The sequence below is a fragment of the Camelus bactrianus genome, chromosome 11, assembly GCF_048773025.1.
Source record: "Camelus bactrianus isolate YW-2024 breed Bactrian camel chromosome 11, ASM4877302v1, whole genome shotgun sequence".
Classification (NCBI taxonomy): Eukaryota; Metazoa; Chordata; class Mammalia; order Artiodactyla; family Camelidae; genus Camelus; species Camelus bactrianus.
Window position 1 is genome coordinate 21932296 of NC_133549.1, and position 17594 is coordinate 21949889.

The 17594-nt window shown below is 44.4% G+C and overlaps 1 protein-coding gene and 1 long non-coding RNA gene across 4 annotated transcripts in view; both read right to left on the reverse strand.

Moving 5' to 3' along the window:
- The window catches only part of FANK1 (fibronectin type III and ankyrin repeat domains 1), a 91477-nt gene extending 74519 nt beyond the window's left edge, over positions 1 to 16958 (reverse strand). For all 3 annotated transcript variants that reach the window (XM_074373410.1, XM_074373409.1, XM_074373411.1), the window contains exon 1: positions 16806 to 16958. In XM_074373410.1, the coding sequence (XP_074229511.1) occupies positions 16806 to 16818 (13 nt within the window). In that variant the 5' untranslated portion in view covers positions 16819 to 16958. The remainder of the gene's footprint in view (positions 1 to 16805) is intronic.
- LOC141579063 (uncharacterized) lies at positions 8535 to 16752 on the reverse strand. Its single transcript, XR_012510054.1, has 3 exons — positions 16621 to 16752; positions 9558 to 9662; positions 8535 to 8853 (listed from the first exon to the last, which is right to left on the reverse strand). It is a non-coding gene; the product is annotated as an uncharacterized LOC141579063 (long non-coding RNA).
- Positions 16959 to 17594: the final 636 nt, after the last annotated feature.

Genomic DNA, 17594 nt, shown 5'->3' on the forward strand with positions numbered 1-17594 from the left:
TTCTTCAGGGGCACATTGAAGTCAGAGCCACACCAGGTCAACACGCCTAACCTCATAGCCTAGGACCGGATCCACCAGCCTCACCCAATCTGGCCCAGGATTTTCCAACTGCTTCCTGCCTTCCTGGCCGCCTCTCAGCAAGCCTTCTTCTCGGAGTGGATTCAAGTTCATTGCCAGAGTTCATTGCCAGAAGATCTGTCTCATTTCACCTCCACACCTAACCCAACCCAGGAGCTGACAGACCACACATCTAATCACTGCAACACCGCCCCCTGCCCTCCTACAGGGAATCAAAGCTTCAGGAAGTGCAAGCGAGCTCACAAAGGCAGACCCAAGCCTCAGCTCGTGCACTTTCCACTGGGGCAGGACCCCCCAGACTTATTCCTGGTGGGGAAAGGTGGGAGTATCTTAGATCTTACAGTGGTTGTGGCCTGTCAAAGCTCAACCGTACCTGGGAAACATCTTGTTCCTTAGTATTTCATTCCTCTTGTTAGGGAGAATTTAATTTTTCTCCTTAGGGGGGAAATAGTGAAAATGGTTAAGGAACGCTGTCTTGAGTGTCAGCCTTTCTTAACCATCTCTCTGCGGGGTTCCTCTCACTTCAGGTTTTCAACACTGCCTACATCCTCAGGTCTTCCATTTTCTTAGTCAGCCAGTACTTGAGTGCCTACTAGGTACTGCCCTGCGAACATGCAGGGGCCCTGTGAACAGGCAGGGCTGGCTGCTGTTCTCGTGGGGCTTACAGGCTTACAGTCCAGCCGAGGGTGAGTGTGGCAGCCGCCATGTAGGAGCGCTACTAAGGAGGCACCCAGGCTTCACTGACTCCAGTGCCCATCGTGCCGCCTTGCCTTGCCTTACTGTGCTGTTGGCATTCTCACAATCTCGTAAATTAATTTGTTTTTATTTAAAGTTAACTTGGGGAAGGGGAGGGTATATAGCCCAGTGGTAGAGCACATGCTTAGCATGTGTGGAGGCCCAGGGTTCCATCCCCAGTACTTCTACTTAAAACAATAAATAAACCTAAAAATTACCTCAAAGTAAACAGATGCTGTTTGGAAGTCGTGGTGGCAATGACTATGAGAGGAGAAAGGTTTAGTGCAACAGCTGTGGCAAACCAGCCTGACTCACGCTAAGCTATCCGTAATCAAGTTTCCGTCTGACAACTGAGTAGTGAAGGAAGCGCCTGGAGTGCGGGACCTCAGGACAGGGTCTCCTTCACAAGTGTGCCCTCCTTCTGGCAGACACCAGTTCACGTGTCCGGTAGAATAAGTCCCGATCAAAATGTGGACGCACAACCAGGAAAGGATGGAGAACTACCCATCTCCCTTTGAAATCACTTGCTGGATATTTCTGTCAATAATCACCAATTCAGAATAGCAAAGAGATGGAAGCATGTGTTCCTCTTAAAAGGCTTCATTGTCTTATATCCTTTCCAGGAAACACAAATTTCTGATAAGTGGGCTCATTGTCAGCAGATTTTGTTTCATTTTGTACTTCTGTGGTTTATTACATTTGATTCATAAAGCTTTGTGGTTTCTTGGAAGTTTTGAAAATCTTAAACCTGTACTCTAACATTGGTTCACACTGAAGCTCAACACTACATATTAAAGGGATAAAAATTTTAGCTAACAGCTCAAGTTATTAACCAGGATATTTCCCAGATCAGAACTTTTACTGTAACAGTTTTTATTAAATTTCAAACCAACCAGGCTACATTGTAAACAAAAGCAACTAACTTAAGTCTCCAGTATTTTTAAGAGGGTGATAGCTTTTCCTTTCCCTGAAGTTTTAAGATCTCAAAAAAGTAAATTAAGATGTTGAAACTGGAAGAAAAAAAAATTTTTTTAAAACGCTGGCAATGCAAATAAAGAAGATAACATAAGGAATGGAGGTATAGCTCAGCTCCAAGCGAAGGAAAGAAGGAGAAGGTGGGAGAAGTTTCTGTCTGTTTCCTTCTTCACTGGAAAAGCACTTGAGTTAGTTTCTTGTGCGGCTGTTAGTCCTTGAACAGGGTACAACAAACAGGTTTTATCTCGTGTGCAAACAGTCACTAAGGATTGGCGAGGAGCCTGGATCGTGTTGACCTTAGACGGGAAGGTCTGAAGTCAGGGGCAGGGCGTGGCCACGCACACGCTGTGTTTGTTGACTACACCAGATGTCCATCAGTCGGCAGGTTGATCGCCAGGCAACCCTTTCTTAACTCTTCACTCATCAGTGACTGCAAGTAGGATATTTTAGTCCAAACATTTTGTTTCCTAAATGGAATTTGATGGATATAGAGATGGATAAAATGGATTCTACCTACTTCCCATTCTTATCCATGCCTCTGGATGGATACTGGTAACCTTTTCCCATTCTATGGGGAGAACCCACTTTGTGTAAGGTAGTGGGAGGGACACAGAGGCAAACGGTGTAAAATAAAACAGAAATAAAGACCTAATCCTAACTCTGAAGGACATTTGAAAACTGTTGTGCAGACGAGGAAAAGTTCGTAATTAGGTTGTTTTAGGAAACTCGGATTTCTCACTAGCAGAATGGTAAAAATCCAAACGTTCGGCAGCACAGGTGTTGGGGAGGCCGTGGAAAGAGAGCTGCATATTGCTGTCGGAAGTGTAAATTAGCATAAACCCTACGGGGGTGTTAGCAGTTATCACACTAACACTGCCTTTGACTGAGCGATTCCACACCTAGACGTTTATCCTCCAAGTACACGAGAACAAAGGCAAAGTGCCAGATACACAAGACCCTTTACTGCAACTTTGTTTACAACGGTTTGAAATAATAGCTGTACTGGTTTCCTATGGCAGCTGTCAACCAATTCCCACAAACACAGTAGCTTAAAACAACACAAATTTATTATTTTACAGTTTTGGAGGTTAGATGTCCAAAATGTGCTTTGCCCAACTGAAGTCCAAGGCTTGCTCTTTCTGGAGGCTCTCGGGGAGAGCCTTTTCCAGATTCCGGGGCTTCCCACGTTTCTGAGCTCCTGACTCTGTGTCGCTGCAACCCCCACTCCCATCCTCACATCACCTTCCTGACTCTGAAGCGCCTCCCTCCCTCCTGTAAGGACCCTTGTGGTTGGTTTCATTGGGCCCACCTAGACAACACAGGCTGCTCTCCTCACTTCACCATCCTTCACTTAACGCATCTGCAAAGGCCCTTTTGCTGTGGAAGGCAACATATTCACAGGTTCAAGGGATTCAGATCTAGACATCTTTTTTCAGCCTATCTCAATAGCCAAAGACTGGAAATAAACTGAATTTCCATCAGTAGTGGACTGGCTAAAGAAATGAGGCAAATTCATATAATAGAATACTATACAGTTATTTTAAAAATGAGAAAATGCATTACGGACTAAACAGAAAGCTCTCCAAAATATGTAATGTTTAAACTTGCTCTGGAATGATGGTGGCAGTTTACAGAATGAGGAGACTTTTTACTATGTACTCTTTCATAACTTTTGATATTTGAAACTTGTAACTATGTTACTTATCCCAAAAGTAAAATGAACTCTAAAAAGAATGAAGAGAAAGCAAAGTGCAGAAGGGGTCACGGATGGCAGATGAGTGCAGACTGGAGTTGGGGAGGCCAGGGGTTACGGTAATAGATGCAAGGTGGCAGCTGATGCCAAGGCTGCATAACAAATTACCCCAAAATTTAGTGGCTTAAAACAACAATGCCTATTATCTCACAGTTTTTGAGGGTCAGGAACCTGGGAATGGCTTAGCTGGGGAGATGTGGCTCACAGTCTCCCATGAGGCTGTGGTCAAGCGATCAGCCTGGGCCGCCCCCATGTGCAGGCTCAGCGGAGCCTGGAGAATCTGCCTGCAAGCTCACTCTCTGATTTGTTGGCAGGGGTCACTCCTTGCTGGTTCTTGGCCAGAGGCCTCTGTTCTTCACCATGTATGCCATTCACAGGATGCTGAGTGTATTCATGTCATGGCAATTGGCGGGCGGTCAGAAAAACAGAAAGAGCAAGAAAGAGAGACAGAGAAGGAGACAGACTGAAGACCAGCCAGAGGCAGAAGCCCCAGCCTTCTACAACCTAATCGAGGGAGTGACATCCCTTCTGCCATACGCCGTGGGCCACACAGACCTACCTTGGCACAATGAGGCAGGGGGCAAGGGTGAGGACACTGTGGGCAGGAGGGGCCGTGGGGGCCATGTTAGAGGCTGGCTACCACAGACAGTGGAGAGAAGAGCACTGGTGAGTCAACATGAGTGAAGGAATAGAAACGTGAATGACTAGTGAATGAGGAAGGAAGGAGACAGGCCTGATTAGAATCATAAGAGTGTACCCAGAAGCAGTGAAAAAAAGATACTAGTTTGGCCCAGTTGCAAGCCACTGATTCACAGCTCTTGCCATGATCACATCTGTGCCCTGGACCCAAGCTGAAAAATGCTGTCTTATCCCCCTGGAAAGTAATTCCACGCATGTCAGGTTCTCCTCTGCTAGGAGGGCATTCCTTAGAGCAGAGGGGATGCCCTTCATCTCCATACTTCCTGCCACCCCACACCTAGCCCACACCCCAAACGTGGGAAGCACTGAGTTGTGGCTGAAGCAATACGAATGGACCAGCTCCTGCAGCAGAGTTCTGACTGCCTTGAGAAACGAGTCTTCCTCTTCTGAACTGAGATTCCCCAACCTGTAATTACACTGCGTTCCAGAAAATTCATCTCTTCTTTTTCCATCATAGCAATGACACTGTATCAAAATATTGTACAGAACTGGTGTCATGTGCCTGCTGATGTGAGGCCCTGCAAAGGACACAGCATCACGGGTAACGTTACATTCCTTGTGCAGATATTTGACTTAAAACGTCTTGAGGCAACGATCAGACAAATCTAGCAGGGAACATTCTCTAAGACAATCGGCCGCTTCAAAAATGTCAGTGTCATGAAAGGGGAAAAAAAATATGGGAGACTGTTCTAGATTAAAGAATGAAAGAATATGACAATTAAATGCAAGGTGTAAACCTGGATTGGGTCCTGGTCTCTTTTTAAGAGAAAAAGGCAGCCATAAAGGACGTTATTAAGGCAACTGGGAAAATACGAATGGTGAGTACACATTAGATAAGATTATCATGTTAGTGTTAACTCCAGGGGAGGTGTTAATCGTATCATGATAATCGTATCATGACTACATAGGAGAATGTCCTAGTTCTCAGGAGAAACAACTATTCAAGACCGAAGTTTGGGTTTGTTTGGCCTCTGGGTGCTTTGGGCACACAAAGTTGCGTTCGGTGACAGTTACTGACCTAAACCAGGAAGTTTTGTCCTGAACCTTGTCACACTGGTCTTTACTGGTGAGAGAGACAAAGGTGGCTTTCAGGATACCTGTGACTGCTCACAGGCCACCGCGGTGTAAATGCACGTGTCCCATGCTGCAGGTTCTGATTCTTAGATCAGCTGCATTCTTAGAATTACACGGTGAACTGAACTGCAAGTTATTTTCACCTTATGGACCAAAAAGAAGAATACTGTGGCTACTTCATGTCTTTAGATTTCATCGTGCCTGACTAAATTCTTCCTATTAATCTGTATAAAAGATTTCTTCAAGTTCAATTTATGACCATCTTACGTTGGAGGACAAGTACATAGAGTTTCCTAAAGAGCACGTCATGAGAAGCGGGAAGAAAGGAGACTTGTTAATAAATTTGTTTCAGATATTGAGTGACTTTAGATTTAGATTGCTCTGAACAAAAGAGTAAGAGGTAATTTATTATTGATCAGCAAGACCTGGCTGTAATAATGCTTTGGTTCTTAGCAATACTCATCTTGGTCACCTTAAGCAAGATAAAGCGGCCGAGTCATCAAATAAAAAAAAAAAAAAGAGAGAGTAGTCCGTACATCTCTGAATGGATCTTCGAAGTAACTCAGTGAAAACTCAGTCCCCGCTCCTATTGTAACAGTTTTGGAGGAGATGGTCAATGAGGAACGGGCCTCCCTCCCACAGAGCACAGCAACGAGAAGACCCACAGGACACAATATAGAACCGCCGTGGTTTTGCGCAGCCGCCTTGGCTGACGGTGTGCTGACGTTCACCCAGGTCCTTACTGCTTTCCGTACGTATGAGCTGTCATGGACTTCCCTCCCCTGCATCCTTCCACAGCGGGGTGGGCATCCAACACAGCTGGCTTAATAAGACTCCTTCCCTTGGATTTTAGAATTAGTATTAAGAAAGAACATTCAGTCTCTCCTTGGGCAACTGGAACTGCTGATAGTTGGGAACCAGTGGTGTCCTTATCCCAAAATACGCACGGAGTGGAGAGGAAGCCAGGCAACAGAGAGAGAAAAGACTCCATCTGAGTGGATCCAAGGAGGCTGAAGTGACACCTTTCACCAGCTCGGGGAATATCCTGAACACATTCTAAGCCAAATTAACAAATAAAACGTTAAAGGACAGCAGAGACTGCTTTCCCCTGGAGCAATGATTCCCTTAGTCATCTTTGGCTTCACTTTATTTTTGATACATTTAATTTTTTAACCATCAAAAGTGCCTTCTATGCAATGTACATAAAATGGTTATGAGTTTCTTTTAATCTTCAAGGAATTAGCGCAGAAAAATCATCTACTGAAGTCTCAATTTATCTTTATTAACTAGGACCTATGCAATTTGATCACAAACTGGAGGACATAGATCTCATGTGTAAAATTTATTCACTTGCTAGCTACATATCGAATGATTAAAAGATAGGAAATGTGGTTGGATTAATAAATTAAATTTTTTACATATGTTTTCAGACCGTAAAAAAAAAAAAGGCTATGAAAAAATTATTGAAAGCCCCGATTAATTCGTTTGAGTTAAATATCTTTAAGAATCTTCTGTTGAAACTTTAATTACCAAGTTCGGCTTCCAGCAGGTATCACACTAATACTTCCACTAAGAACAAAAACTCGGTAATATATAAAAACAGCTGTATGAAGGCATCAGGGTCCAAAAGCATAGACAAGACTTGGTCCCAAGGTCCCAGAGAGAAGGAAAGAGCACTGAAGCTGGCCCCCATTCCCCCCACACTGGTCCTTGGGGCATCTGCTGATTCACACCTGGGGCAGGGAGGACAAATAGCAGTATCACAGAGCTTTGACAGTCACACTGACCTGGGAAGACAAAAACACTGAAACTGAAGACTGCCACAACAACCACGGCTTAAGATCCTAGAGATAAAGGAACACAGGGAAAAGAGCACAGCAATTCCTCCTTGAGGAATCTGCTGACCACACATAAGCAGAGATTTTGGCAATATCACGGTGCTGGGGATTTAAAAAAAAACCAAACACACAGAAGCATAAGGCTTCCTGAAAAGGAAGGGCACCTGTGAATATCCCAGGGTTCCAGCTAATATCCCTGAGATGGCTGGCTACATCCTAGGAATAAGGGCAAACTGAAAATAGACCACCCTCAAATAAACCAAGGGGATTTATTTGGACCCTAAATGCCAGCCAAAGGTTAATAAAAATCCTCTGTGGATAATATCTACCAAAACCTCTATGATTTTTCACAAAGAATGTCAGGCAATCCAAAATTACCAGGAATGCCAAGATACATGACCAAATGACTGAAAACTAACAGCAAAAACAAAAGAGACAAACAAACCTACAAGTGATTCAAGTGTTGAAACGATCACACATGAACTTTAAGGTAACTGGCAATATTACAAGAGTCAGACTTTGAAATAACAAGCGGTCGTCCATTTCTTGATCTAGCTGCTAGTAACAGAGTGTTTACTTTGTGATTATTCATCAACCTGTAGATTTAATACTGTGTACTTTCTTGTACAAATGTCACACTTCAATAGAACTTTTACCAAAAAAAAAAAAAAACAACCTTCAAGAACACAGCTAAATTTGGGCCTGGGGGAAATTCATAGTCTTAGATGCATTTATTTGAAAAAGAAGGCTGAAAGCAATGATGTAAGCACCTATCTCAAAAAAATTTTTTTAATGAACAGCAAATTTAAATGATGGAAATAAGGATAAAACCAGAAATCAATGAAATAGAAAATAAATGCATAATGGAAAAAATAAAAAAGGCCCAAAACTGGTTCTTTGAAAAGAATACTACAATTGATCATTTCTGTGATGTCCAGTCTCCAAGGTGGCCCCCAGCGATTCTCAGCCCTGCTGTCTGCACCCTCGCGTAGTCTCCTCTTACACTGAACAGGGCCGACCTGTGTTACTGAGACAATAATGCACCTGAGAGAGTATGATATCCTAGGCTAGACTCTAAAAGACACTGCAGCTTCCACCTTGTTCTCTCTTAGACCATACACTCTGCGTGAAATAAGCTCCCATATTGTAAAGACGCTCAAGCAACTCTACGGAGAAGTTAAGGCGCTTTGTTATTGAGGTCCCCTGCTAACAGTCAGCACCACCTTGTCAGCCGTGTTGAGGGACCCATCTTGAAGTCAGATCCTCCTGCCTCAGTCAGGCCTTCAGATGGCTGCATCCCTGGCCAGCATACTAACTACAACCCAAGATAGAACCCTTAGCTGAGGTATTCCTGAAACCTGGCCCACAGAAACTACATGAGACAATATATTAATTTTTTATTACTGCATAACAAATTACCACATGTGAACATTTTAAGAAAGCACACATTTATTATCTCACATTTTCTGTAAGTCAGGAATTTGGGCACAACTCAAGTGGGTTCTCTGCTCAGGGCCTCATAAGGCTGCAGTTAAGGTATCAACCAAGCTAAACTCTTATCTGGAGGCATTCTGGGGAATAATTCACCTCTAAGCTCATTCCGGTTGTTGACAGAATTCATTTCCTTGTGTTTGTACAATTGAGTACCCAGGTTTTTCACTGGCCATGGACTCGATGCCGACCTCAGGTCCTGGAGGCCACCTGCCACACACACAGGTAACAACCCATCACACACACAATACTTCATTGGTTAGAAGCAAGTCATAGATCCCACCCACACTAAAAGGGAGGAGACTGTACGGGGTGTGACACTGGGTGGGACATAGAGATCACGGGGACCATCTTAGAAGTCTGTCTGCTACACATCATAAATGTTGGCTGTTTGAAGACATTAAGTTTGCAGTAATTTGTTATGTGCTGGTAGATAACTAATATAAAACTCTACAAGGATGATTAAAACAAGATAAAGCACAAATTAATAATATAAGAAATGAAAAGGGTTATCACTACAAATCCTACAGATACTATAAAGACAAGAATTTATATAAGCAAACTCAAGGCAAGAAACTAGATAATTTAGATTAAAAGGGCTAAGTCTTTGAAAGACACAACATGCCAAAGCAAAGAAACAGAAGTGTATGTACCCCGATGTGTATTAAGTAACCAGCACTCACAACTAAAAACCTGCCCACAAAGAAAACCCCAGGTACAGATGGCTTCACTGGTATAATCTTCAACTTAAGGGAGAAATAGCATCAACATTTCAAAGATTTTTAAGAGAATAAAACAGAAAGAAAACAAAAATAGAAGGAACACAGCCGAGCTCATTTTTTGAGATGAAAGTAAACTTGGTACTGAAACCAGACTAAGAAATCACAAAATGCAGAGACAGGCCAGTCACTCACATGAACACAGGCTCTCTCCAGTTCCCCAAAGTGCTGTGCCGGGCGTGCGTACGGCTCCATGGGGCAGGGCACCAGTTTCTCTCGCAGACCATGCCCATCACTGACCTTGGAGGGGGTGACAGACAGATGTGGGCTCCACTGTGTCCTGGCAGGTGCCAGCTTTTCTTGCTAGGCTCCAGTTTAAGCTGCTTTCCCCACTTTCATAACCAGCTTTCCTTCCCAACCGCCAGCCTCGCCGACTTGGAGCCACAACAGCCCAGCATCAGTCGCAGAGGCAACAGTTTGCGCTGACTTCTCCACCAGCTCCCACGATCATACAAGCTCTAATCCCTGTTAGAGGCCCCTTATCCTGCGCCCCTCACGGTGGTTCCACTTTTCTGATTAAACCCTGGTTGATACAAACATTGATACGGAAGTGGGGTCCAGGGAAACAGAACTTCCAGGATTTTTCCGAATCAGTACTGGGTTAGCTGGAATTGTTTCTTCAATCTGATTTGATTTTAAAGACACTGACGACTCCCAACAGTAAAGGGACACTGGTAGTGCACTGCTCATCGTGGCGAAAAAGTCAGTTAAACTACAAAGCAGAAACCTGTTATCAAGTCCTGTAAAAGGCAAGGCTCAGGATAACCAAATAGTTGCTGCCTTAGGACCCTTTAGTAAAAGTAATTAGCACAATAGGGCTAGTTGGTTTCTTTCCTGTCTTCCAGAGAGCTTCAGGAAGGAAAAAGATGAGCTCACAGCTTTCCCCTCACCCCAGCTTTATTAGATATAATAGACACATCATCTTGTGTAAGTTTAAGACGTACAGCCTGAAGATTTGATACACCTATAAACTGTGAAATGACTACCAGCACAGGCTGAGCAACACCTCTATCACCCCCCATAATTACCTTTTGTCTTCATGCACTGAGAACATTTATGATCTATTCTCTCAGCAACTTTCAAAAACACAGTACGGAATTGTTAACCATAGTCACCAGATACGATGCCCAGAACTCATTCAGCTTCTCACTTGAAGTTTGTGTTCTTTGACTGATATCTGCCCAGTTCCTTCACCCCCTAGCCCTTGGTAACCACCATTCTACTCTGTTTATATGAGTTCAGCTTGTTTTGCTTCTACATATAGGTGATATCATACAGTATTTGTCTTTAACTTTTTTCACTTAGCATAATGCCCTTAAGGTCCATCCATGTTGTTGCAAATGGCAGGATTTCCATCTTTCTCATGGCTGAATAATATTCCATTGTGTATCTATATCACGACTTCCTTAACCACTCATCCATAGACAGACACTTTGTTTCCATATCTTGGCTATTGTGAATAATGTTGCAATGAACAGGACTGCAGGTATCGCTGTAAGATCCTGATTTAATTTCCTTTGGATACACATGCAGAAGTGGGACTGCTGAATCATATGGTAGTTCTCTTCTCTGATTTTCTAGGAAGACTCCACACTGTTCATTTTTTCTATAGTAGCTGTTCTAATTTACATACCCACCAACAGCCGACGAGGGCTCTCTTTTCTCCACATCCTTGCCAACACTTATCTCTATCTTTTTGATAATAGCCTTTCTAACAGGTGTGAGGTGGTATCTCATTGTGGTTTTGATTTGCATGTCCCTGATGATCAGTGACGTCAAGCACCTTTTCATGTATCTGTTGGTCATTTGTATGTCTTCTTTGGAAAAATGTCTATTTAGGTATCCTGTCCATTTTTTAAGTGGCTTATTTGTTTTTCTGCTTCTGAGTTGTCTGAGTTTCTCATATATTTTGGATATTAACCCCTACCAATAGATGGTTTGCAAACATTTTCTCCCATTCTGCAGGTTGCCTTTCCATTCTGTTGATTGTTCCTTTTGCTGTACAGAAGCTTACTAGTTTGACATAGTCCCACTTGTGGATATTTGCTTTCGTTGCTTGTGCTTTTAGTGTCGTCTCCAAGAAACCATTGCCAAGATCAATGTCAAGGAGCGTTTTCCCTATGTTTTCCCCCAGGAGATTTTCAGTTTCAGGTCTTACATTTAAGCCCTTAATCCATTTCAAGTTGACTTCTAATAGGAGCGTTGAACATATAAGTATGTATCAATTACAACATATTAAAATAATAAAAGTAGTAATACCTGTAGACACAGTACCGAAGAGGGAGAAATTACCTCTGATTTGGGTTTGAGCAGAGTAAACAGACAGGCAAAGTTTTTGAGAAATGGTCATGTCTGAGAGCTGTTTTAAAGGACAGATATGTGGATGGGTTCCAGGCAGAAACAAGGAGGCATGAGAGTGTATCTCCCAAGAAGGCGAGGCCAGGGAAGGGTCCCTGATCACCTGGAAGGGGGCGGAGTCACAGCTAAAGGAATCAGCACCTGGGGTCTAAGAGCAAGGAATGCCTCCTTTCTTTCTGCCTCTCAGGAGAGAAATGCTCCCAGAATTCCCGCAGGAGGGTCCTGCGGACAAGCATCTCCAGTTTTGCTCCTGGCTTACCCCGGTCCTGTGAGCATGGGAATGCACAGAGCAGTGGTGTGAGCTGTTTACTTGTTAACGCGTCTGCACCACCTTCTGTACTTAATGAGTCATTCAGGCCACTCTTGGATGAGGCTTAGGCACAAACCCCTCCTGTGAACTAGCTGCCTAGTTCAGTTCCTGGGCGTGTCTGGGCAAGTCCCCAGAGTAAGCATGTCCCAACAGTGCTTCCTTTTACAGCAGGAGGAGGTGAAACCCAAGTTATCAGGTATAGACTTGGTCTGGGGATAACGCAGAGCTCCCAGTGAGACACAACTGCACCCATCAAACCACACTCACTAGTATATGAATTATAACCCGAGAGAATTAACATGCTTTACAGGCTAAGACTACTTGATAAAAAAAATTGTTACACAGACTTTTAAAAATGTTCCTAGGCTTAAGCAATTTATTGCTCTTAAATTCTTACCAGCCTCTCAGATAATTAATGAACAAGTACTCCACTGCAGTGCAAAGATTTTGCTGGGTCTACGCTCTGGCAGTCCTTTGGTCCCCAAAATAAGATTACTTGCCTATTTCCTTAATTTTACTGGATAGAGTGATACTTAAAACACCTCTTTTAGGCTAGTGAAGAAAAAGGACTGCCATACTTGTAACTGACCTGACAGTCATAAGCACCTGATTTAAACGGACTTGACCCAAAGCATATTCCACAGCAGGCACTTCAAATTTCACTGGTGCACAGCCATTTCTATTGTAGAGTAATGGCTTTCTTTTTAAGCACCCTGCAACGCTTTTAAGGAAATAAAATTAAATAAGGCAGCCAGGTGTTAACAGCAGTGCTGTCTGTTCAATAAATGCTTGTTCAGGGCTGATTCCACGTTAGGCACTAGGGAGAGAATAGCAGGGACCTCTTCTGCTACCCTACAGTGCAGTAGAGAAGCCAGCTTTTAAAAATTAACAAAAGAATTACAAATTGTCACCATGGCAGAGATAGCATAACATCAGGGAGGGGGCAGGACCCTCTTCAGGGAGTCAGGGAAGCACTCAGTGAAGAGTGACATTTAAGCTAAGACCAGAGGACAGAGTCAGACCTGCCAGAGCAGGAAGAGAAGGTAGCCCTGGCAGAGGGAAGAGCTTGTGCAAAGACCCACAGTCCTGAAAGAAGCCTGATATGTTTAAAGGACTAAAGGACCAATGCGTCTGAAGCATGATGAATCCAAGATCATGTACATGGTGGTTTGAAGCAGTAGCTAAGTAAGAACTTTGGAGGGCTTTTGGCAGAGGAGAGATATGATCCGATGTGTACTTTGAAAAGCTCACTCTGGCTCCCAGGTGAGCACAGTTGGGGGAGGGGAAATACAGAAATCAGTAGAGCCTCCAATCATGGTTTAGGCAAGATGGTGGCCTGGAGTACCAGTGATGACAGCAGGGACGGAGAGAAGGACGCACATCTGGGGTGTACTTTGAAGGTGGAAGACACGGGCACGCTGGTGGGTGGGGTGAGTCGGAGGGGTGGTGAGTAACAGACAGGCGTTACGGATGACTCTCAGATTTCCAGCTGGTGTAAGTGGGAAGATGGTGAAATCCTATTCACATATGTGGAAAAACAGGTTTGGAGAAAGAAGTCTTCACTCCTTTAAGGATATGCCTCAGTCTCTTAGTCATTGGAATAACTTAGATCTCCATTAAACATTTGTTTTAAAAGAAAATGTATATATCAAGAAACTGTTACTCAGCCTAAACTAGACCCAGATTTTTTTATATTGGGAAAGTTTGGGGGGCAGGTGGCAATGTGGTGGTAAGTGGGGGCTGAGGGCTTCTCATGATGCTGCAATTGATAAATATACGTATTTTAAAATTCAGATTATGTGTTTGTTTAGGGTGATTTGGTAGGCTAGGGAAGATCACAAGAGGGAGGGTTAAAGACCCCGAAAGATACCTCTTGGCATTGTCACTTATTAAAAAATTAGGGAAGAAATAGTACTGTTGAACTTAAGCATTTTCTTAAAATAAAAAGAATCTGGTGTACATTGTCCATGTTATTTCATACATGGGTTATCTTTCCAACAGTGGGTAGTTAGTTTAGGAAGAAGATAATTAAAGCCAAGAGTCAGGACCATTCTGAACAGCCCAAGGTTGTGAACTTATTTAATTTGCCCTTTCCCTGAGGAGTCATTTCTTGGATCGTTGACTTGTTATTATTCTGTAAAACAATGGTAGCCTCTGTCATCCTCTGCCTATTGCCAGAGTACAATCCAGCTGTGGGATTTGAAGAGTTTATGTTTATTGGATTTTAATGACTCAGTTAATAAAGGTCATTCCTAAAAATAATAGAAACCTAAGTGTGTGCGGAAACAGAATGGATAAGACTGACTTGGGGGTTATTTCTAGTAGTTTCTCAGTGTTGTCCTTAGATATACGCTTAATTTTTGAAAGCAATTAAGAAAGAGCCTTCCTTTTAATCAATTTACTGATGATACATTCAACTACGCTTGTAAAATGCTATTTGAAATCCCTCAATACTAAAAGGCACCATGTACAGACCAGGCTTAACATATGTTAGACAACATTGGCATAGCAACATAACATAGTTAATATAATACTAGTTACAGTATAATTGTAATATTCATTAATATCTGAGCCATAGTATTCTCCAATGTCTGAGAGAATAAAATAGTAACCTGAGTCTCAGGTGAAATCTGATTGGGTATGAATCTTGAATTTAAAAGGGACCTGAATTTATATTTATATGTAATTGAATCACTTTGCTGTATACCTGAAACTAACATACCATTGCAAATCAACTGTACTTCAATAAAAAAGGATCTTAAAGATCATTTAATCTTGTCATTTTAAACAATTACTGTCAGAAAATAATTTAATAAATAATTACTCAAAATGGTGTTTCTTAGGCTGTGAAAGAATTCTCTAAGATACATCGTTATTTTTTGAATTATCTAAAATTAAATTGACAACAACATTTAAGAGTATGTGGGAAAGAATAAATGTATAGTTCTTCCTCAGGCATAGATTACTTAAATATTTTTCACCTCAAAAATCCAGTTAGATGAGACATAGATGTATAATTCAAGGATATAATAAATTTCTCACACAGTTTTACAAAGCCTTCATGTACTGGTTCCTACTGACTTTTCCAGCCTTGCCTCTTTTTTTCCTCTTCCCCTCCACCCCGCAGTCATCTGAGTTACAGCTTTACTGATATTTGGACTCTGAGACTCAAACCCACACTGCTCTCTCAGGTCTCAGGGCGAATGTCCAAGGGATTCCCTCTGCTTGGACTCCCTTTCCCTCATCCTTTGCTGGGTCATTCTGCAGGCTTACTGTTTCTTCCTACCGGAAGCCCCCCAAACTCAGACCCCAGGGAGGTTTCAGTAATTCTTGGACAAGTCTCTGCTCAGTTGTCCAGGGATAACCAAAGCTAACACTATCCTATTCATGGTTCAGTCCTTCACCCACTAGGACAGTGTTTGGAACAAAATGAATACCATGAATGAGTGTGGGCGGATAAAGCACCTGAGCACTGAAGGACTTGAAATTCATAGCTTACACATTTAGACGGTAACATAAATCTGAAGAAATAAAGTTGCTGTTTTTAAAAGACCTATTCACTTCAATTTATTTCTTCTCTAAAGAGAGAACACACCCTGGCATCAGTTTGACACGTGACAAAGTATTAGTTTTGTTGTCAGTTAAATTCCTTTCAATACGTTAGATAAAATGTCGAATCCAAGGAGTTGCAATGCAAGTGACAGGATACTATATAAAATCAACGCAAACAACTATAACTCTCAGCTTCTCAGCTTTCTCCACAGCAAGTGAGTTGAAGGAAATGAAAAAGTCTTTAAAAGCCTTCTTGGAAACTAATGGCCTCTAATAATGTCAGCACAGCCCCCAGAGAATGGATTTGGTCTGAGTACTTCCATTTCTGAAATTGTGCTAGAAAAGACGGCGTGGTTCCGAGAGGTAAACTGAATCTTCTATAAACGTTCAAGGTCTTTCTACTCTCCATATAAAACACTATTCTTATTTTAAGAACAAAAGCAGCAATAAAACATTAGCTTGGGAAAGAAGGACGGAGCACTATGTCCCTAGAGTGGTTTGAATAATAATAATAATAGTAATAATAATAATAATAACAACAACAACAATAATACAATATTTTTAAACATACAAGTTAAAGGTTGTATTAGATCTGTTAACTTCAGACTGCCCACTTTTTGCCAAACAATCTGGGAAACAGGAAATGATAACATTTTTTGCATGTCCAAGCCTACTTTGTAGAACTTCTAGCAATGATTAAATACTCTTAGACAAACCTTTTTTTTTTTTTTGCTCCTTCAAATCTCCGACTTCTGGGAGGAGGAAGGGGTCTCTAATAAATACAAGACCAGCCTCGCTGCACGTTCAATTGCTGAAACTTTAGAAGGAGCATGGCTATTTACAATCAACGACTCAAACTACCAAACTAAAAATAACAACAACGACAGTAATAGTAATAATAAACGGAATTGCTTGGGGTCATTTCAAGAAGGAACACCCTGGGGGCGCTGTATCCTTTTGCCCACACACCAAGCTCACCCGGGCCTCCGGCTCCCGGCGGACACAGTCGGCAGGGTTTAGCCCCCTTCTCTCTCCAAGGGAGAAGCGCGAGGGGGAGACCGTATTTCCAGCGTTGAAAGCCTGCGGAGCCGCGCGCCACACCCGTTCCGGGGAGGCCCGCCCGCCCCGGCCCCCGCCCCCAACCCCGGCCCGGGCCCCCTTACTCTGGGGCTCCATGGTCAGCTGCTCCCGGGCCCCCACGGGCCGAGCCCCGACGCCGCCGCCGCCCCGCCTAACGCCTCTCCTCCCGGCCGGCGTCGCTTCGGTTGCCCTGACAACCCGGAGGGCGGGGGAGGAGGGGCAGGAGGGACGGCGAGAGGGAGGGACCAAAAGCCGCGAGGAAACGCGGGCGAGCGCGAGGTCCCGCGCGTCGCCGGGGGCACCGAGCAAGGGTGGCGGCCTGGCGGGCGGCTGAGGACTCTGCCCCGGAGGCCTGGTCGGGCGGTCGCGCCCTCCTTGGCGGCCCTCGCGCCCCCGGTGCGGCCAGTGGCCGGGCCTTCGGGGAGGGGGCCTGCGAGCCCTCGGTCGGCATCCCGAGGCGTCCGTCGGTCCGTCGGTCCGTCGGTCCGTGCGTCCGGCGAGCTCGGCCTGCCCCGCGGGGAAGGGCGGCCGGGCCTGGGCCTCGGCCTCCCTCCCAGGACTCGGGAGCCGCCGCTGCAGGTAAGGGCCGGGCCCCGCGGCGGGAGGGGCGGGTGGGCGGCCCCGGCGCACCTGTTGCGGCCGCCGGGGCTCGGCACACCCCCGCCGCCTCGGGGCTCCCTGCCCGCTGGCCGGCCCCGGACGACCCCGCCCCGACCCCCGAAACGCTCCCGCAGAGGCGGCCTCCGCGCCCTGCCTGCCGGAGCCGCGCCTGAGCGGGAGGAGCGAACCTGTGCGCACCCGCCCGCCAAGGGGGCGCCTCGGCCGCCGGGGACGGCGGCCCGTGCCTGGGGAGGGTGGAATGCGGGCACTGG